This window comes from Orycteropus afer, unplaced genomic scaffold (genome assembly GCF_000298275.1).
Source record: "Orycteropus afer afer isolate SDZICR_OR568_19922 unplaced genomic scaffold, OryAfe1.0 scaffold00094, whole genome shotgun sequence".
Lineage (NCBI taxonomy): Eukaryota > Metazoa > Chordata > Mammalia > Tubulidentata > Orycteropodidae > Orycteropus > Orycteropus afer.
The window spans coordinates 8,556,305-8,577,633 of record NW_006921681.1 but is presented as its reverse complement, the minus strand read 5'-3'; the positions used below and the strand labels follow the sequence as shown (position 1 = coordinate 8,577,633).

The 21,329-nt window shown below is 50.4% G+C and overlaps 1 protein-coding gene across 1 annotated transcript in view; it reads right to left on the bottom strand.

The window, feature by feature from the left end:
* Positions 1-638: 638 nt before the first annotated feature.
* Positions 639-21,329, bottom strand: part of DISP3 (dispatched RND transporter family member 3) — a 37,760-nt gene continuing 17,069 nt past the window's right edge. Inside the window, exons 7-20 of the mRNA XM_007942628.1 lie at positions 21,115-21,266; positions 20,860-21,021; positions 20,505-20,666; positions 16,936-17,049; positions 16,042-16,178; positions 14,750-14,934; positions 12,743-12,873; positions 12,489-12,661; positions 11,370-11,496; positions 10,661-10,806; positions 7,521-7,680; positions 6,868-6,981; positions 6,300-6,466; positions 639-1,001 (exon numbers count right to left, since the gene is read on the bottom strand). Coding sequence (XP_007940819.1) covers positions 639-1,001; positions 6,300-6,466; positions 6,868-6,981; positions 7,521-7,680; positions 10,661-10,806; positions 11,370-11,496; positions 12,489-12,661; positions 12,743-12,873; positions 14,750-14,934; positions 16,042-16,178; positions 16,936-17,049; positions 20,505-20,666; positions 20,860-21,021; positions 21,115-21,266 — 2,293 coding nt within the window. The remainder of the gene's footprint in view (positions 1,002-6,299; positions 6,467-6,867; positions 6,982-7,520; positions 7,681-10,660; positions 10,807-11,369; positions 11,497-12,488; positions 12,662-12,742; positions 12,874-14,749; positions 14,935-16,041; positions 16,179-16,935; positions 17,050-20,504; positions 20,667-20,859; positions 21,022-21,114; positions 21,267-21,329) is intronic.

The following is a 21,329-nucleotide window of genomic DNA, read 5'->3' as shown; positions in this document are numbered from 1 at the left end:
CAGCACAGGCTACTATAAGGCTGAGAGGAGGATAGAAGGAGAGAGGAGGGTAGGAGGGGCAAGGAGGGCAAGGTCCCTGGCCTTGAACTCACTGTGCTCTTCCTGCAAAGTGCCAGAGGGGGAAGTGGGGCTTGGGAGGCAGCTCTGGCTTACACAGAGAAGCCCTGGCTCTACTATTGACCCAGCTATAGGTCAGTCACTTTGCCTGTTGGTGCCTCAGTTTTCACATCTGTAGAATGGACAACCCTATAGCAGTCACATCAGAAAGTTGCTGTGAGCTCTGAGGCAGTGTGAATGCTTTGCAAAGAAGGAGGCTCTCTATGAAAATGGCCTGGCTCCGGTGGTGACTGGGGGGCTGGGGGAGGGCTGGCCCAGTGTGGGTGCTGGCAGCTTGGCTGTGTGGGGTGGTAGCTGGCTTCACCACTCAGCTCTGGTTCAGTGCTGTGATAAAAGCCATGTGGGTCCATCTGGTGTGGCCTCAGCTCCCATGCTGGGCAATAGGGCGCCTCCCGGCCCAGGCCTGGGAACATAACTAGCTGGAGCCAAACTGGACCACATGTGCCTCTGGGGTCCGAGGAAAGTGCCTCGTCCACCTCCCACTGGGCCACAGATGTGCAAGAGTCAGGCCTGGTACAGGGCTATAGGGAGGCCCCGGTAGGCAGTGGGATCTTGTAACCGTTGCGGAGGAGCACGAGGCAGGCACCCAGCCCCACGGCCCCTGCAAGCAACACAGCACCCAGGGCTTTGAGGAAGGAAGTCCTGGTGCGTGTGAAGGAGCTGGGTGCCATGATGCCGAGCAGGGCGGTGCTGACGGTGAGTGTGTAGAGGATGGAGACGCCTGTGTTGAGGGCGACGATCTTGCCAAATTTGGCAAAAGGTGCGATGATGCAGAAGAACAGGGGCACAGTGGCGATGACCGTGGTGAGGGCGCTGGAGACGATGGCCACGCCCACATGCCGCACAGCCTCCAGCGTCCGCCACTGGCGCTGCGAGGGAGGGTCCTGGGGGCGGGTGAGAACAGAAGCTGGGGGCCCAAAGCCTGGCATGCCAGGGGGACCCCTTTTCTGCCCAGGACTTGGACACTGGGTAAACATACACATACCTATCAACACCAAGCTTGCCCTGAGGCCTCTAATTCCTCCTCTAAGGGGGGAGGGTAACCACAGCACCTGCTGCAGAGGGTTAGTGTGAACACTAAATGATTCCCACACAACTGTGCACAATGCACAGAAAGGGCCTGCTTAATGCTGCCATGATGATGAGGACGCTGATGATTTCCATAGTAGGTCCTCATGGGACCCTAGAAGTGATCTGATTTTTTTCTTCTGACCCAAAGCAATGAAATGTATAACTGGCTTAAGTTTTACACATTTATGAATGTCTTCATCTTGATAAAATTCCAAACTAGGAAAAAAAAAAAACCTTACCAGACCCAGAACTGGTTCTGGCACTGAGTATACTGCATGCCCACCACCCATCTGTCAGTTTGTCCTACTGTGGTGGCTTGCATGTTGCGGTGATGCTGGAAGCTATGCCACCAGAATTTCAAATGCCAGCAGGGCACCCCATAGTGGACAGGTTTCAGCGGAGCTTCCAGACTAAGACAGACTAGGAAGAAGGATGTGGTGGTCTACTTTTGAAAATCCTGGCCACTAAAAATGTTATGAACAGCAACAGAGCACTGTGTTGGAAGATGAACCCCACAGGTTAGAAGGTATTCAAAACACAACTGGGGAAGAGCTTCCTCCTCAAAATAGAGTAGACCTTAATGACATTGATGGAGTAAAGCTTTTGGGACCTTCACTTGCTGATGTGACAAGAAAGAGCTGTAAATCAACATTCATTAATAATTGCAACATGGAATGAATGATGCATGAATATAAGAAAATCGGAAATTGTAAAAAATGAAATGAAATGCATAAATTTAGATATTCTAGGCATTTGTGGGCTGAAAGGGACTGGTTTTGGCCATTCTGAATCAGATAATCATATGATCCACTATGCTGGGAACAACAAACTGAAGAGGAATGGCCATCACATTCATGGTCAAAAAGAACATTTCAAGATGTATCCTAAAGTAGAATGCTGTCAGTGATAGGATAATATCCATACACCTACAAGGAAGACCAGTTAATGCTACTATTATTCAAATTTACACAGCAAGCACTAAAGCCAAAGATGAAGAAATTGAAGAGTTTTTACCAATTTCTGCAGTCTCAAATTGGTCAAACGTGCAATCAAGATGCATTGACAATTCCTGGTGATTGGAATGAAAAACTGGAAATAAAGAAGGATCTGTAGTTGGAAAATATAGCCTTGGTGGTAGAAATGATGTCCAAGATTGATGACAGAATTTTCCAAGACCAGCAACTTATTCATTGCAAATACCTTTTTCAACCACAAAAATGGCTAAGGGAGTGAGCCATTGGGCCTGTGGGCTTGGGACCATGGTCACAAGGGGCATCATGTTCAACTGGCATAACATACTATACAAAAACATTGTTCTATATGCTACTTTGGTGAGTAGTGATTGGGGTCTTAAAAGCCTGCAAGTGGCCATCTAAGGTGCAACTACTGGTCTCCTTTCATCCGGAGCAAAGAGGAGTGAAGAAAATCTAAGAATCAATTAGTCCAAGGGACTAGTGGACCACATGAACCTCAGCCTCCACGACCCTGAGACCAAAAGAACTAGATGGTGCCCAGCTACCATTCTCAACCACTTGGAGAAGGATGAAATTGGAGATCCTGGGTAGACTGAGAGAAAAATGAGGAATAACACACAAAATCATAAGAGAAGACCAACCTTACTGGTTTGAAAAGAGACTGGTGAAACCCCTGAGACTAAAGCCCCTAGTCACCTTTCTGGCCTGGAATTGAACTCACTTCCATGGCTTAACTTTCAGCCAAATAATAGGCCTAAAAGGTGAACAATTATATCAGGGAGGTGCATTCCTTAGAACAATCAACCACAGGGGATCAGAAGGGCAGCATTTGCTCAGGGAGAAAGTTCAGAAGGCAAGAATGCATAGAAAAGGAGGACACAGGGAAAAGGTAATGACAGGGAGGAAGTGGGAAGAAAACTGTTCAATTTTCGGATTGCAATCAATATCTCAAAACAAAATGTGTATGAACCGCTGAATGGAAAATGAATTTGCTCTGTAACTTTCACCCAAATCACAATAAAAAGTTAAAGAAAAAAACAACCACCATAAATGGCGACTATACATGTGAGCCTCACCAGACGGAATACGTGGGAATCAAACTAACTACATCTGTGGGATGAGGCAATGGAGAAGTTCAATACCATCAATTAGAACAAGCCTGGGGCTGACTGTGGAACCATCAATTGCTCATACGCAAGTTTAAGTAGAAGCTGAAGAAAATTAAATCACGTCCAGGAGAGCCAAAATATGACCTTAATTATATCCCACCTCAATTCAGAGACCATCTCAAGAATAGACTTGATGTATTCAACACCAATGACTGAGAAACTGAAGAGAAACTGAGACGAATTGTGGGATGACATCAAGGACATCATACATGAAGAAAGCAAAAGCTCATTAAAAAGATAAGGAGGAAAAAAAAAAAGACCAAAATGGATGTCATAGGAGACTGTGAAACTTGCTCTTGAACTAGAACAGCTAAAGCAAATGGAAGACATGAAGTAAAAGAGCTGAAGAGAAGATTTCAAAGGGTGGCTTGAGAAGACAAAGTAGTATTATAATGAAATGTGCAAAGACCTGGAGTAAGAAAACCAAAAGAAGTACATTCTTGACATTTCTTAAGCTGAAAGAACTGAAGCCCCTGGGTTGTGCAAAAATTCAAGCCTCGAGTTGCAATACTGAAGGATTCTATGGGCAAAATATTGAATGATGCAAGAAGCATCAAAGGAAGATGGAAGGAACATAGATAGTTACTGTACCAAAAAGAACTGATCAATGTTCAACCATTCAGGAGGTCTCTCTCTCAGGAGGTACCATATAAAACACTGATGGTATTGAAGGAACAAGTTCAAGATGCACTGGAGGAACTGGTGAAAAACAAGGCTCCAAGAATTGATGATCCATTGAGATGTTTCAACAAATGGATGAAACACTGGAAGCACTCACTTGTCTATGCCAAGAAATCTGGAAGACAGGTACCTGGCCAACTGACTGGAAGAAATCCATATTTATACTCATCCCAAAGAAAGGTGATCCATTAGAATGTAGATACTGAACAGCATCATTAATATTACCTACAAATAAGATTTTGCTGAAAATAATTCAAAAACGTATGCAGCGGTACATAGGGAACTGCCAGAAATTCAAGCCAGATTCAGAAGAAGACGTGGAATGAGTGATATCATTGCTGATGTCAGATGGATCTTGGCTGAAAGCAGAGAATACTAGAAAGATGTTTACCTGTATTTTACAGACTATGCAAAGGCATTTGATTGTGTAAATCACAACAAATTATGGATGACACTGCAAAGAATGGGAATTCCAGAATACATCATTGTGCTCGTGAGGAACCTGTATACAGAGCAAGAGGCAGTTGCTCAAACAGAACAAGGGGATACTGTATAGTTTAAAATCAGGAAAAGTGTATGTCAAGGTTGCATTTTTTCACCATACTTATTCAATCTGTATGCTGAGCAAATAATCCAAGAAGCTGCACTATATGAAGAAGAACATGGTATCAGGATTGGAGGGAGATCATTTAACAAGCTGTGATACACAGATGACACAATCTTGCTTGTTGAAAATAAAGAGAACCTGAAGCACTTACTTATGAAGATCAAAGATGACAGTTTGCAGTATGGATTACACCTCAACATAAAACAAAAATCCTTACAACTGGACCAATAAACAACATCATGGTAATTCAAGAAAAGATTAAAGTTATCAAGCATTTAATTTTACTTGGATTCATAATTAATGCCCATAGAAGCAGCAGTCAGGAAATCAAATTACATATTGCATTGGGCAGATGTATGCAAAAGACCTCTTTAAAATGTTAAAGAGCAAAAATGTCACTTTGAAGACAAAGGTACGCATGACCCAAGCTATGGTATTTTCAGTTGCCTCATATGCATATGAGACCTGGACAATGAATAAGGAAGACCAAAGAAGAGCTGATGCATTTGAATTATGGTACTGACAAAGAATATTGAAACTACCATGGACTTCCAGAAGAATGAACAAATCCCTCTTGGATGAAGTATAGCCAGAATGCTCCTTAAAATTGAGGATGGTGAGACTTTGCCTTTTGTACTGTTGTCATGTTGTCAGAAGGGACCAGTTCCTGGAGAAGGACGTCATGCTTGGTAAAGTAGTAGTTGTTGTTGTTGTTGTTGTTTGCCGTGGAGTCGGCCCCGACTCATAGCGACCCCTCCTTGGGTTTCTGTGGCAGTATAACTAGGGAAGTAGGATTGCCCAACCTTCCTTCCGAGGAGTGGCTGGTGGGTTTGAACCGCCAGCCTTCTGGTGAGCAGTCAAGTGCCTTAGCCACTATGCTACCAGAGCTCCCTGGTAAAGTAGAGGGTCAGTGAAAAGGAGGAAGACCCTCAGTGAGATGGATTGACACAGTGGCTGCAATGATGGGCTCAAGCGTAGCAGGGACTGAGGATGGTGCAGGACCATGAAGTGTTTCATCTGCTGTGCATGAGGTCACTATGAGTCAGAACTGAACTCAATGACACCTAATAACTTACTGCATGTTCTCAGAGGAGCCCCTGGGTTGTGCAAATATTCAAGCACTGACTACTAGCTGAAAGGCTGGCAGTTTGAACCGACCCAGAGGCACCTCAGAAGGTGGGCCCAGTGGTCTGCTTCTGCAAGGTCACAGCCTTGAAAACCTTGTGGATTTCTGCTCTGCACACATGGGGTCACCATGACTTGGAATCAGCTTGATGGGAGACAACAACAACAGCTGACTCAAGGTCATGACCAGGATGGCCATGCCTGCACCCCAGGCTGGAGAGTAGGCCACAGATGTGGCAACATGAAGTAGAACAATGTGGGACATGAAGCAAAAAGGGCCCTTTGGTATCATTTGGTCCAGTTCCCTCAGCACTCTACTGAGGAGACTGAGGCAAGAGATTGAAGACGGGGGAAGTGGACCCACTCCAGGTCACACAGGGCTCCTTTGGCCAAATGGCCTTAACATTTGAGTGCCCTGAGGCTTGGGGACCAGCTCTAGGAAATCTCTGGTTGGGGGTTTGTTCCAGGGTGGTCAGTCTCCTTGGGGGTTCCTGAGCTGCACTGAAGTGGGAGAAGGTCCATTGAGGGGGGTGGTAGGGCAAGCAGAGTGCTCACCTCAGCCTCATTGGGGGGCAGGTTCTCTCCGGCCAGCAGGTAGCCTTCAACCAGATGGACGCAGTAGTCCACGGAGGAGCCAACCAGGATAGACAGGGAGATTGCCTCCACGGCACCCATCTCCCAGCCACTCCAGTACATGATGGTCACGACAAGGCAGACAATGCCTGCAGGCAGGTAGGGATGGTGGCAGAGGCAGCTTGGCCTGGCCCTACCCACACAGGCCTGGAAATTATAAGTTCAGAGGACCCCTGGGGAATGGTGAAGTCAGAAAGCAAGGGGCCCAAGGGAGGGGACAGGCACCCATGGGACAAGAGCTGCCATCTGGCAATGAGTAGCTACCATGGGGTTGCACGTAGATGTGTGGGTGGGACAGTCCTGTGAATGATATCTGAGAGAGGCTGCACTGAGCAGCCTCTCTCTGCCTGAGGTGGTAGTGGGGGCCGGGGGAAGCTTCACAGAGTGGGAAACTTGGCAGTTAAGGTTCTAGGAACTTGCTGAATTAAGGTCATCTGTAAGATGTATCTGTTCCTGTCCTCACTGCCTGACATGCCCCATCCCCACATACCCAAGATGCTCAGGAGCACGGGCAGCAGGAGCAGGATGTGAGTGGTGAACACAGCTACCGCAGCAACACAGATGAGCAAGGAGAGGACCAGGCCGTACAGGGCACTCTGTACTCCTGGAAGACAGGAGAAGGGTCCTCAGCAGGGCTGCTGGGCCTACAATTCCACTCCCCACCTACCTCCAATCCCAGTACAGGAGTTACTGGGTTGCACAGATGAGTAGTCACAACAAGCTGTGTCACTCTGGGCAAGCTACTTGACCTCTCTGAGCCTCCATTTCTTCATTTGTAAAATGAGAGACTACCCGATAGGCCTCGTATAGAGTTTAAAGTGATTTTGCAGGTGATGCTCTCAGTACAAGGCCAGGTACCCAAAAAGGGCTCCTAAGTGACACCTGCCGTACAATCATCACTATTATTTTTCAGATGGCCAAATTCAAGAGTAGAGAACGTGGCCTGATGCTCCAGAGCAGGAGCCTCAACCTTCCGTCTCCCAATCGGGGTTCCTGTTCATGTTGTGGTGATGTCTAGGATCATTGGCCAAGGCTGAGAAGGTGGCAAGAATGTGGCTCAGAGGCCATGTCCTCTGTGCCCTGCACCAGGTCTCCTATTTCACCCATGGACATTAGCTCTGCCACCCTACCAGGCCCACTCACCTATGATCTCCATGAAGATCTGCTTCCAGTGCTCACAGGTCTGGAAGCCGCGGCGCAGGGCTGAGTCCTCGGGAAATGTCTGCAGCTGCTGCTGCAAGAAGCTCTCCCAGCGCAGGTAGTCCGAGTAGGTCTGGAAGGAGGACTTGCCCTTGTACGTGGTCTGTGGGGGACATGAGCTGGTGAGACAGGCCAGGGGAGTGCCCCTGTGGCCCTTCCAAGGTAATACTGGTTTGCTCTGTGGCCAACCCAGCTGCCTTTGGGCATCTGCAAATGGAGTCTGTTATGTATGTAGGTGCAATGGATGATTCACTCCAAATTACCTCCCATCAATCGTTGGGCCACTCTTTGGAAGGAAGATGGGGCAATCTACTTCTGTAGTGATACTGCCACAGAAACCCAAGGAGGGGTCGCTATGAGTCGGGTCTGACTTGACAGCACATAACAACAACAATCATTGGGGGATTCTTACAGCACCAGATGGAGATGCACCCAATGCCCACACCCTTGTCCCTTTCCAATGAAGCCATGCTCAGTTCCCAGAGCCCTCATCCTCTATACATGCTGTTCTCTCTGCACACATCCCTCAAGGCTCACTAGTATACCATCTCTTCCAGGAAGCCTTCCTTGATATCCCAAGATGGGCCTCCTCTGGGCTCTCCAAGCCCTCAGTGTTCCCCCAGCACAACTCTTGTCATATGGAAAAGTGACTGCCTGGCAACCTGCCTGTCTCCAGGTTGGACTGTGAGCCACGAAGACAGGCCTGTCTTGTTCATAGTGCCCTGCTATAAGGTGGGTATCCAAGGAACTGCAAGTCAGAGAAACAGGCACTGCCTCTGCTCTGAATTTTTCTATTTGCTCTCTTGCATAACCAATTCTACTCTGTATGTGAGTGGTGGTAGAGGGCACTTTGGAAGCAGCTCATTGAGGGCTTGTAGGGAAGTCTCTGAACCCTTCTGGCTGATGGCCAATGGCTTCATTGCTTGTGCAGGAAGTGACATAGATGGTGGGAAGGAAGACAGGGCTGGGGGCCAGAGAGCAAAGGTTGCCTCTCACTTGTAACATTGTCATTATTCTTATTCCCCAATATTTCCACATGTTATCTCATTGTTTCTTCTCATTAATGGCCAAAGGGAGGCCAAGATCTTTAACCCTATTTTATAGATGAGGAAACCAACTACTATTGAGTGAATTCCAAGAAAGAGTACCCGGGTGCTGCAGATGGTTAAAGCACTCAGCTGATAACCAAAAGGCTGGAGGTTCGAGTCTACCCAGAGGTGCCTCAGGAGATAGGGCTGGTGATCTAGTTCTGAAAGATCTGCCACTGAAAACCCTATAGAGCACAGCTCTACTCTGACACACACTAGTCTCCATGAGTCAGAAATCAATTTGATGGCAACTGGTTGCTGGTTATAGATGAGGAACTTCAGGCCAGAGTTAAATTTGTACCCTTGACTGATTTGCTCAAGGGCCCAGGGTACATGAGGGCTACCAGGACTGGGTCTCCACAGGCAGGCAGCGGGGAAGATCTTTGGTAGAGCCTAGTGGGTGTCCAGAGATGACAGAGGCAAGAGTCAGGCGTGTAGAGTGGCCAGCTGCCTGGCTTCCCAGGAGCTCTCCTGTCCCTCAGCCACCCTGGGGAAGCCAAGTACCAGGTCTGTGGATCAGACTCCAGTCTCCCATGGTGACAGGCCATGATCTAGACTTACCCACCTGCTCCTAGAATCCAAACCAAATTTACTGCCATCAAGTCAATTCTGACATATTGCAACCCTTATTGGGTTTCCAGGGAGCTCTGGTGGCTTAGTGCCTAAGGCATTTGAGTGCTAACAGAAGGCTGGTGGTTCAAACCACCGGCCACTCCTCAGACGGAAGGTTGGGCAATCTACTTCTGTAATGATACCACCTCGGAAACCCAAGGAGGGGTCACTATGAGTCGAATCAACTTGATGGCAGTGAGTAATAAGTATTGGGTTTCCAAGGCTGTGAATCTTTATGGAAGCAGACTGCCCACCTTTCTTCCGTGTAGCAGCTAGTAGGTTTGAACCACCAATCTTTTGGTCAGTGGCCTGGGAGCTCTGGTGGCATAATGCCTAAGGCATCTGCTAACCAGAAGGCTGGCGGTTCAAACTCACCAGCCACTCCTAGTAAGGAAGATTAGGCAATCTACTTCCATAATGATATCACCTCAGAAACCCAAGGAGGGGTTGCTATGAGTCATACCTGACTCAATGGCAGTGAGTTTGGTTTTTTTTTTGGTTTAGCCAAATGCCTTAAGCATTCCATCACCAATGCAAATGACACAGACTCTGGGGTTATGGGGTATTATGGATTGAATCGTGTCCCCCAACACATGTATAGAATTCCTGACCCTTGTACCTATGGATGAGATACTGTTTGGAAATGGGGTTTTCTTTGGTTATATTAATGACGTCATGCCAATGTAGGGTAAATCCTAAACCTAATCACTTCTGAGTTATAAAAAGAGCAGATTAGGTACAGAGACATACACAGGAAGACAGAAACCATGTGAGGATTACCTGCAAGCTAAGGAACACCCAGAGATACTAACAAAGAAGGAATCGACATGGATGAGACCCTGATTTGGACTTCTAACCTCCAAAATTGTGACAAAATAGATTCCTGTTCTTCAAGGTCACCCACTATTATGGTAACCTCCCCCCCCCCCAAAAAAAAAAACAAAACACCTCAAACCCATTGCCATGGAGTTGATTCTGAAACATAGTGACTCCCATTGTGCTTCCGAGGCAGTAAATCTTTATGGATGTAGATTGCCCAGTCTTCCTTCCATGGAGCGGCTGATGGGTTTGAACTGCCAGCCTTCTGGTTAGCAGTCAAATGCCTTAGGCACTGTGCCACCAGAGCAGATAACTAAGACAGTGAGGGGATGGGTGATGGGTAGCTGAAGGGTAGCCTGTGGTAGAAAGAGCAGAGCTCTGCAGCCAGAGAGACCTGGCCAACACTTGATGCTCACATTCACTAGCTGTGACCATCTCTCTAGTCCTCAGAATGCTCCTCTGCAAAGCAACCCCTCTAAGATGGGACTAGAGGGTGTCAGAGGGATCCACAGGAGGCCCACAGTCCTCAAGGTGCCTAGGTCCAGCCAGCCTGCCTGGGCTCACCGATTCGAAGGCCATGGAGATCCACTGCACGCGGCCCTCCTTGACGCCCACTGCCCCATGGGATAGCTGTCCTGGGAGCAGGTTGGGCTCGGGCAGCTCCTTGCATTCAGGGTGTAACATCTGCAGGAAGGAGGAGATGCTGTAGCCTGTGGGAGAGGGCAACAGGGGGTCAGGTGGTGGGCTGGGGCAGGAGGACAGGTCCTGGAGTGGAGTGGAGGCCCTGGAAGAGCACCCATTCCCCTCTCCATACCATCTGTGACACCTGTGTGTGAGTATGGGAGGGGCACACACCCTTTGACCCCAACTCCCAGATGATACAAGTAGTTATGACCACTGGCAATGTCACTGTGAAACCTACAAGACACATATTTTTGTCACTGGGGTGGAAATGACATTTTGTACCTGAGCCTCCTCACTCAATTTTGGAAAAGCTACTCCTGTAGCTGCACCCAGAATGTGCAGCTGCATCATAAGCAGACATCCCCACTCATGTGCATCTCTGTGCCATCGTGCCCAGGCACAGCCTGCTCCCATTTGGGAAACATCAGTGCAGTCACCCCTCACCCCTGAGTGGATACATGCAGGCACAGACATGCCTGCAGAGAGCCCCTCACACTGGGCGCATGTGTCCTTTGGGCTGTCCATGCTCAGGCCATGGCCTCCCCAACCCACACTCTGCCCCAGAGAGCTGAGCCCAGGCCCCACGTACCTGAGGGCAGGCACTGGGCCCCGCCTGGCTTCACCAGCTCTGTGTTCCCCCCGATGGCCTTGCAGAGGCGACACAGGTGCCCTAGTTCTTTGAAGAGGTCAAAGCTGCTGTCGTAGATGACGCTGCCCTTTCCCAAGGAGACACAAGCCAGTGTGGCCGCTCAGTGAGATGGGGCCTCTGTCTGGGCCTGTCTCGCACCCTGTGCCTGGTTAGACCCTCCAGTAGTGCCCTGCTACCATCAACATCATCATGTGGGGACCCTTGGCATGACCACCCACTCTCCCCGTAACCATATTCTCCCTGCTGTGACCTGACACTTTCTCCTCCCATCACTGCCCACCGTGCACAGGCACCTCCCCCTCCACACTCTGGCCCACACTTTTCCTATCTGGATGCCCACTCTGCTCCCTCATCCATCCAGCCAAATCCTCCTGTTCTCTAATGTCTCCCTTGTCTCCTCCCACCCCTTCCTCTAGACACCTGCTGCCTTACATGGTCTGGATTGAACACATCTCTTCTCTGACTCCACCTTGCTCTTAATTAGTTGATGTGTGAAATCCCTGTACACTCAGCTGGACTCTGCTTCCAAAAGCAGGAATGATGTCCACCAGTCCTTCTTACCACAAGCTCTGAGCACCCATCATGTGCTACTCACTGAGAACACAGCTCAGTCAGCTTCCCTCTGTCGGAAAGCTTGACTCCATGCAGGACGTAAATATACACGAAAGGAGGGAGCCAGCACAGAGTGAGGGCACCACAGGCTTGAGGACAGGGCTGCGGAGCTCAGAGGGCAGCCCACTCCAAGGGCAGAAAGCGGGGTCAGGCTTCACACAGTGTTACTTCCCTCATCTCTGTTCCAACCCCTACAGTAAGGCCCAGCAGCCCAGCTCACAAGTCTACCCATATTCCTGAGTGACTCTCAGAGGTCAGCCCTGATCAATCCTTGAGAGAAATGCCCCCCCGCCCCAGAGACCCATGGGCATCCTGGCTGGGCTGGCGAGCAGCCAAGGAGCCAGGTAGGGTAGAGTGAGGAGCCAGGCTGGTGGTCTGAGGGCTGGTCCTTGTTTGAAAGTCTGCTGTAGTGGGGCTCTTCCCGCTGCCTTAAGTGGGCCTGTGTACCGGGTCTCCAATGACATGGTTGTCCACCTGCCGGGTGCGGTTGATGCCAATAATGCCGAAGACCACGAAGACCATGGCCCCTGTATCCACCAGTGGCCGCACAGCGGGCTTCCCGCACCCTGTGTTCACACAGGGGTTGAAGCCGAAGGTGGCTGAGAGGCGGGCCTTGGGGACTGCAGAAAGGGAGACACAGCTATGAAGGAAGGTGGGGGGCAGGGGCCCCAGAGCCCCACCACGGTGCTCCTCACAGGTACCTTTCTCAATGGACACATAGAAGAAGCCTCTGGTAGGACCATCAGGACTGGAGCTGAGCAGGCAGCCAGGAGGTGCTGTGCACACACGCCCATGGAAGGGGGGCTTGTGGGACTGGGCAAAGTACAGCTTCCTATGGAGGCAAGGGAGGCCAGGACTGAGGCTGGGCAGATGGAAGTAGCCAGGGGAGGCCAGAAAGCACGGATACATCAAGGGGCTGGGAGGTGCAGGGAACACACCCAGGCTCTCCTTACACAGGCATATGGTCTCAACTTGAGGCTGAAGGGAGTGCTCAGAGCTAGGTGTCTGGAGGCCAGTTCTAACCCCTCCCCTGCCAAGCATGACTCCTCTCTGAGTCTCAGTCTCCCATATGTGACATGAGGTGTGGAGGAGATCAGCAGTTTTCCAACTGCCTTCCAAGGAGTGTAAGAGTACATGGAGGGGCCCCAAGGCCAGCCTTGGGGGGCCCTGCTCAGAAGCCTCCAGCCTTGCCTCAATCTGAACAGTAGGGAGACTCAAGATTCTGCTTGAAGGAAGGGTTCCACAGCCAAACAGCTTGCTAACCATTGAACTTGATGCTCCTCAAGGTTCCTGCTATAATGTTCTATGCTTACCTAAAGAGCCTGACCCCGGTCACTGATGTGTGTATGTCCTGGGCTTAGGAGAGGGCAGGCAGAGGTAACCCCCACTCTACCTCACTCTCTGGGTGAAGGTGTGCCAACCTGGTAAGGACCCAGTGAAAGCCATCTTGGCCATCCCTCTGCCTCCAAACTGCCATCCCTCTTGGTCCCAAGCCTGATTTCAGCTTCATGTGGGTGACTGATGCCCTGAAGACAAGCCCCTGCTAGAGACCATGTTTCCCACATGTGACTGGCATGGGGCCTGTCACCATTCTGGCACTGGGTGTTTCTTTCAGAGCACATATTGAGACTGTCACGACACTGCTGCTGATATACTGCCTGTCTGTCTCCTCCCGGACGGCCTGTGTGCAGGAACTACACGTGTCCTGCTTACCTCTGTCTCCCTAGCAATTGTCCAGTGCAGGGCACACAATGCATGTTAAAGGAACAAGGGATGAGAAAGCAGACCCTTGGCTAATACAATTTTGGAACATGGGGGAAGAAACCTGAGGAAAGATGCCCATCTGGCTCAGAGACTCTGTGAGGCACAGAACCCAGTCATTCATTCAACAAGGACTCTAGGGGCGCTTGCTTCATGCCAGGTACTAGGCAAGGGCAGAGTACACATCAGGTAAGAATAGCAGGCATAGTCCCTCCTCTCATTGGCCTTACCAGTCTAAGGGAGAAGAATATTAAATAAATATTTTCAGAATGAATGATACAGTTAGGGTATAGATAAGAGCCTTTGAGAGGAAGTGCAGAGTTAGCTAAGCAAGTATTTATCGATTGATTGATGACCTGCTATATGCTAGATGCTGGGGTGACAGCCTCAAACAAAGAGCCAAGGCCCCACTGCAGAATGCTATGTGCTCCCAAGGTAAGACAGATAGTAAGCCAGTAGATCAGTATGATCTCAGGGGGGATGAGGACCAGAAACAGAGACTGAGAGTGGCTATGTCAGATGGGGGAAGGTTCTGGTCAGGCCTCTCTAAGGGGGTAATGTCTGAGCAAGGACCTGAATCTTGAGGTGTTAACTACCTGAGGAGCTGGGGAGGGCATTCTAGGCAGAGGGAGTGGCAAGTGCAAAGGCCCTGCGGTGGAAATGTGCTTAGCTTAAGACTGCTATGGGAGATCAAAAGGGAGAGTGGCAAATGACAGGTGGGGAGCAGATCCTAGGTCTGCAGTCTTTTTCAGAGTGTCTCACTCCCCAGCCCGGGGCAGAGAAGTATCTGAGCAGGCGTGTGGAAATGGACAAGGCTCTTTAAAAGATGTCTGTTGGCATCTCTCTTCTGTGTGTGTGTGTGTGTGTGTGTGTGTGTGTCCGAGAGCGAGGAGGGCAAACAAGTGGGCTGGGCTAGTGGACCAGGCTAATCTGCAAGGCTCTGTTACCGGCTGTGCTGCTGCTCCTTGGAGGCCACATAGAAGCTGAAGTCAAATTTCCAGCCCCGCTTGGTGTCACAGGCCAAAGTTGTCATCATCCACTTGCGAGAGGGGCTCGCAGCCTGGAGCAGCCCTACTGTAGACATACAAGCGGTCAGCTTCTTGGTGAAGTTACCAAAAGGCGCTCTATACACCTAAGCAGTGGATTGACAGAGACAAGACACGTGACTCTGGGAGGCTGCCTCGGCCTGGGCCCAGCCTCAGGCTCTGTTCCCTCCCTCCTCAGCAGGTCCCTACCCTGTCCTGGCCTCCAGGGTGGGGAACAGTCTAAGGCTCAGGAGGTCTGGGTTCAAGTTTGAAGACTGGGTAAATCCTTTCCTTTCTCTGAGCCTCATTCCTTCATCCACCAAATGTTCACTGAGCATCAAAGCCATGCCAGGCACTGTGCCAGGCTCCAAGGATACAGCAATGAATAAAGTGGGCACAGTCCCTGCCTCATGGAGCTGACAATTATGATGCCTACAGATTCTGTTTAAGGCTATGGATTACATATTTAGGAAGATTAGACAAAGGATAAACGGGGGTCGGGGAGAGAAATGGCAAAGTGAGAAGTTGGCCAGGACAGGGCTCAATGAGGACAGAGGAGGCAGCCATGCATTAAGCTGCTGGGAAAAGTTTCTAGGCAGTAGGAACAGTCAGTAAAAGGCTCAGAGACAGGTAAAACCTCAGAGATCTCACCTTTCAAATGGAAATAGAAGCCCTGAATAAACAAGTTGACACATGTAATGTGTAATTGTGACAGGTGTAATGTGTTATAGAAACACCCATGTCCTCTGCAAGGGAAAAATCAGAGCCTGGATTGGCCTTTGGAGCCTGGGGTGCTGGAGCAGCTGCTAAGAGCAACAATAAAACTAATGTTGATCATTTACTAAGCACATACTATGTCCCAAGATGTTATATACTACTGTACAAGCCTTACCTCATGTTACTGCCCAACAGCCCTGGATTATAGTTGTCATATGCCTATTTTACAGATGAAGAAAATGAGGCTCAGAGAATCTGCCTAAAGATAGACCATTTATAAATGGCAGTGCTAGGACTTGAACCCAGGGCTGGCTGACTCAGGAGCCCATGCTGCCACAGACCTGTCCAACAGGGGTGGGGAGGGTCTCATCTGCCTGGAGCAGCTCCATCTGCACACACTGTGCTCTCCCTCCCCACATGGCCCAGGGCCCATGGTGTGGCCTTGAGATCCCCCCTCCCCAGCAGTGGCAGTTCACCTCATGACAGCTTTGGCATACCTGGAAGGAGGGCACCTCCCCATCCCCAGAGGACACGGTCTGCCAGGGGGCAGGCAGGCTGGCGTTGAGGGAGAACCTGTAGACAGTCGGGTGGCCTTTATTCTTCACCTTGGAGACGTATACAGTGCCCAGGGACTCTAGGGAACAAAGGAGGGATGGAGGAGGGATGGACTGCCACCTCAATTGCACCCCCGACCCTGGAGTAATACACTCTCAGGCTGTCCACTGAGGAGCTGAGGCCTGACCTTGGCTCCATCTCCCAATGTTGGCTTCAACCTTCGCTACTAGACCAGGCATATGATGATGATGGTGGGGGTGGTGGCAGTGATAGTGTGATTGATAATGGTGGTAGAAGTTGCGAAGGTGCCCAATGCGGGGCCAGGGTCACATCAGAAATGTCAGTGATGGGGACAACAGTGTGAATGGTGTGGCTGGTGCTAAGGACAATGATGGGGACAGAGGTGGTGATAGCCATGGTACATACATAACTGCCTCATGCTGCAGGGGGGAGAGGGAGCTAATTTACACAGTAAACTATCCTAGCACCTACCCCCGATGAAGACCTCATCAGGGACAAGTCAGCCTCCAGGGCTCAGGATGCTCCCTCCTCTTACCTCCACAGGACATTGAGGATGGGTTTGCCCAAAGGGTAGGTTCAAAGAGCACCATGGGCTAGGTGGGGGACAGAAGGCAGGACGCGACCCTACTGTTCTGGCCCAGGAGAGCTCCAGGGATGGAGAGGTGGAGCCCGAGTTCATTCCCTCAGTTCCCCTTCACAGGGCCAGTAACAGGCTGTGGTTCTCTGGGTGAATCCACTTCCTTACCAAGCCCCACCCACAGCACCAAGGAGGCTTTCTAGATCCCCAGACCCACCAGCCCACAGTCCCTACTGACCCTGTTGGGTGGCTTCAGGCTGACTGGCCCAGGAAATCCCTGAGCCATGCTTCCTCTTCTCCAGGGATGTCCGGATGTTGTTCTGCAGGCTGTGGGGCTTCTCCTGGAACAGACCTGCCCCCCACCCCCATGCCATGTCAGGGACGGCAGGGCTTCCGTGGCTGGGCCAGGCTGGCCCTGAACCAGGTAGAAGGAAGGGCAGAGGCTGGGATCTATCTATGCAAGCCCCAGAACCATGCCCCCAGGGCCCTCAGCCTGGGAGCCGGGGGGTCAAGAAACTAGATAGAACTGAAAAAGCATCAAATACTGACTTCATGGCATCTTAAGCGGAAAGAAAGGCACCATCTGACCCAGCCTAGAGAAAGACACTCTAAAGCCTTCCCTACTCACCCTCCCTATGCCTTACCCTCCTCCTCTGTCAAATGGGCACCTTCCAGGGGGCAGCTGAAGGACTTAATGAGATGTTGCATCTCATGCCCTTAGCAATATGTCTGGCACATGACAAATCCTCAGTGAATGGAAGCAATTTGAAAGGGATCATTATCAGTGAGCAAGAATGATGGACAGCCCTGTTTTGCCACAAACATTGTGGATTAGTTGCTGGTTTGTTTTCAATGACAGAAATTTTATAGCTCAAAGTTTTTAATCCACACAATAATCCCAGGAAGTTGCAATTATTAACCCCATTTTATTTTTATTTTTATTGTGATTTGGGTGAAAATTTACAGAGCAAATACACTTTCCATACAGATCACATACACTTTGTCTCATGACATTGACCACAATTTAGCACAATGCAACATCTCCTCTCTCACTTCCTCCTGATAGGTACCGCTACCCTGTAACCATCCCTCCATGTACTCCTACCCCCTGAGCTGTCTCCCTGTGCCTGAGCAGCCCTTCTTTTTCTCTTGCTTGTTTTCTCCAAGGAGTGTATCTACCTCAGGTAAATGCTCAACTAGTATGCCTGTCTACTGCTTGGCTGGAAGCCACAGGTGTGCATTCAATTCCAAACCTGAAGGGCAGCGATAGGGGTCATAGTCTCAGTGGTTCCACCATGCTCCATCGGGCCAGTAAACCTGTTCCCCGCTTTTTTTTTCCCCCAAATGATTTTGAGTTTTGCTCCACATTGTTCCCCGTCTATCCAGAATCTCCTACAAAGATTCTCTTCCAAGTGGCTGACAATAGTAGCCGACACCGTCTATTTCTTCTGGTCTCATAGTCGTATAGGCTGCAGATTGGATGGTGTACCAGTCGCTAGGACTGTTTCCATGAATTTTGGGTTTTCTTCATTCTTCTTGGCCCTGGACAAGGAGAGACCCATCGTTGCCATCTAGATGGCAGCTTGCAAGCTTTTAAGATCTCAGTCACTACTAGCCACAGTAGAAGGTGGAACAATGATTTGTGTAGTATGTTATGCCAATTGAGCTTGATGTCCTCTGGGACTATGATCCCGAGCTCATAGGTTCAACTACTCGGTATCTCTGGGTAGCTGGCTGTGGCCAAGCAGTGACTAAAACCTTGCCTCTTGTCAGTCCCATTATACATCTGGGAATTCAGATCAATGAGTCGGGGCCGACTCGACGGCAAACAACAACAACAACAACACACATAAAGTTATTGGACCACTGTCTGCCAACCTATTAACCCCATTCTAAAAGAGGAGAAAACAGAGGTTCAGAGAGGTCAAGTGACCTGTGCAAGATCACACAGCCTGGAAAGAGAAGCAGAGTCCCCACTGGAATCTGATCTGGTCTGCTCCTAAAGCCAAAGCTCCTTCTGCCGTGGTCCATAGCCATCGAATCTATTTGGACTCATGGTGACCCCAAGTGTTCACGTCCATGAGGTTTTCAAAGGCTGTAATCTTACAAGAATAGATTGTCAGGCCCTCCTTCTGCCTATAATTTGAAGAGGGGCCTTTTAGATGGCTTTAGGATTTGGGGGTGGGAGTCTGGCTAGAGGTCTGGCTCTTCTCCAGATGTGGCCCAGGTACTTCGGGAGCATCTCAGTGTTTGTCCGTCTGTGAAACGAAGTGATACAGCTTCTTTCAACAGTGAAACAATGTAATTTGTCCACCAGGCAGTCAGGGAGAAGAGCTGGGGATGTGGCCAGGGCTGGCTCCAATTTAGGAGGGGTTCTTCAGGCATCTCTCTCAGTTGTAGCTGATTATCATGCATTTGGCTAATGTCATTACCAAGGGGAAGACCAGGTTAATCTGAACACTGCCCTAATTAAATGAAGGTAATTACAGCAGTCAACGGAGCTTCTCTCCAGAGTTGCAAGCACTCACCCAAGTATCTTCTCATCTGGTTTCTAAATGCCCGGGGAAAGCTATGTGAACTTGGGTAAACTTCCCTGCCTCCTAATGGGATCTCAGGCTCCCCATGGTAAAAGGAAGGCCTGGACCAGGCTAGGAGCTCTGGTAGCATAGTGCCTAAGGCATCTGACTGCTAACAAGTAAGGCTGGCGGGTCAATCCACCAGCTACTCCTAGGAAGGAAAGTTGGGCAACTTACTTCCATAGTGATACTGCCTCGGAAACCCAAGGAGGGGTTGCTATGAGTTGGGTTCGACTGGATGGCAGTGAGTTTGGTCTTTGGTTTGGACCAGACTACCTCTAAGGCAAGGGGGCTTCTTTCACTCACCCTCTTGCTCATCCCCACCACCTACTCCTGTCACTAAGTCCTATGGATCTCACCTCTGAAAACTTCTTGACTCCACCTCCATCAGCACCCTGCCCCAGCCCCCACCACTGCCTCTCTCCTAGATGTCTGCACCAGCCTCCTACCTGGTCCCCCACCAGTTTCCACCACCACACAGCAGCTAGGGGACCCCATCATGGCTCTTCTCAGCTTAGATCCTCCACTGGCTTCCAATGACCTTGGCCCCCCAGGCTCTGGCCCAGCCCCCCTGGAAGCTTCATCTTCTGCAATGACCTCTCTCAAAATCAGCCCTGGTGCTCCCCTTTGCCAAGGCCACTTCCTTTCTCCCCACTCCGGGCCTAGCTCTTACCCATTCGTCAAGTCTCGACTTAGATGTTACCTCCTCCAGGGAACCTTCCATGATGTTGTGCTACCAAGGCTCCTTGTTCTACTACATTGGTAGGTCCCTACGCTGGGATGCAACCTCTGACTCAGGATGCCTGCCTCTCCTGTCCACTGCAGTCTTCCCACAGCCAGCACATAGTAAACCTAAAAACTAAACTCACTGCTGTCTGATCAATTCTGACTCATAGGAACCCCACGTGTCACAGAGAAGGACTGCTCCACAGGGTTTTCTTGGCTGTAATCTTAATGGAAGCACATCACCAGGGCTTTCTTCTGCAACACTGTTGGGTGGGTTCGAACCACCAGCCTTTGGATTAGTAGTCGAGTGCAAACTGTGCCACCTACCTCAATAAGCATCTGTTTAATGAAATGTGGAAGTGCTGAGACTCACTGTTAAGTGACCTGCTGAAGTCATCCAGCAATGGTAAGCCCAGGTCTTGCATTGCCTAGGTTAATGGTCCTCAACACTGGGACTCCAAAGGGTGCAGGGACCCACAGGGGGCACCAGGCTGGAAACCCTCACCTGAACAGGTGATACAGGAGATGCCCTCCGCACTCAGGTTGTACTTGAGGTCCAGCAACACCTGGATGTTGGTGTCAGGTCGGAAGAGGAGTGGGGCCCGGCTGGCAGGGCGGAGCCGGCTGGCGAACACCAGGGACAGAATGAGGATGGAGACAAAGAGGCCTGTAAGGAAAGGGCATGCAGTAGGTGGACTGGGGCCCTGCAGCATTTTCACAGCTGGGGCCCCAGAAGCCCTGGGAAAGAGCTGTTCCTTTTATTGGGGGTAGGCGTGTGGGGGGGTGTCCCAAGGGAGTAGGGAAGGGCTTTGGGTGAGGTTGCAGGACACAGGAGAGGGAGGAGTGAGGTGCCTACTTACCCACGATCACCCAGCGGCTCTTGACAGCTGACCATAGGACCCAGTGATGCAGCAGCTCCTGTAGCTGGGCAATGAGCTGACCCCGGCTGCCCCTGTCAGGGGCTGGCTGCAGGCCCTCAGGGGGCACAGACACGAGGGACACATCTCCCAGCTCCAGTGACACTACCAGGGCAGAACAGGGGCCTATCACAGGATTGCCCAGACCTAAGTCAAAGCCCCACCCCACCCCTTTTCCAGGGCAGCCCAAGCTCTTACCTGGTGGCTCCTCCTCCACATTTAACAAGGGGATGTCATCATCTAGGTAGGGGATGGGGCCCTGGGCAGGGCTGCCCCCAGCTGGCTCAGGAGTAGCAAATACATCCCTGGGAAAGTGTAGGGAGCTCCGGCGGCCACAGTTCTGGTGGCAGCTGAGGAGAGAGTGGGGAAGGGGTGAGTCCAGAGGGTCGCAGGCATCCAGGGAGGGTGTGGCC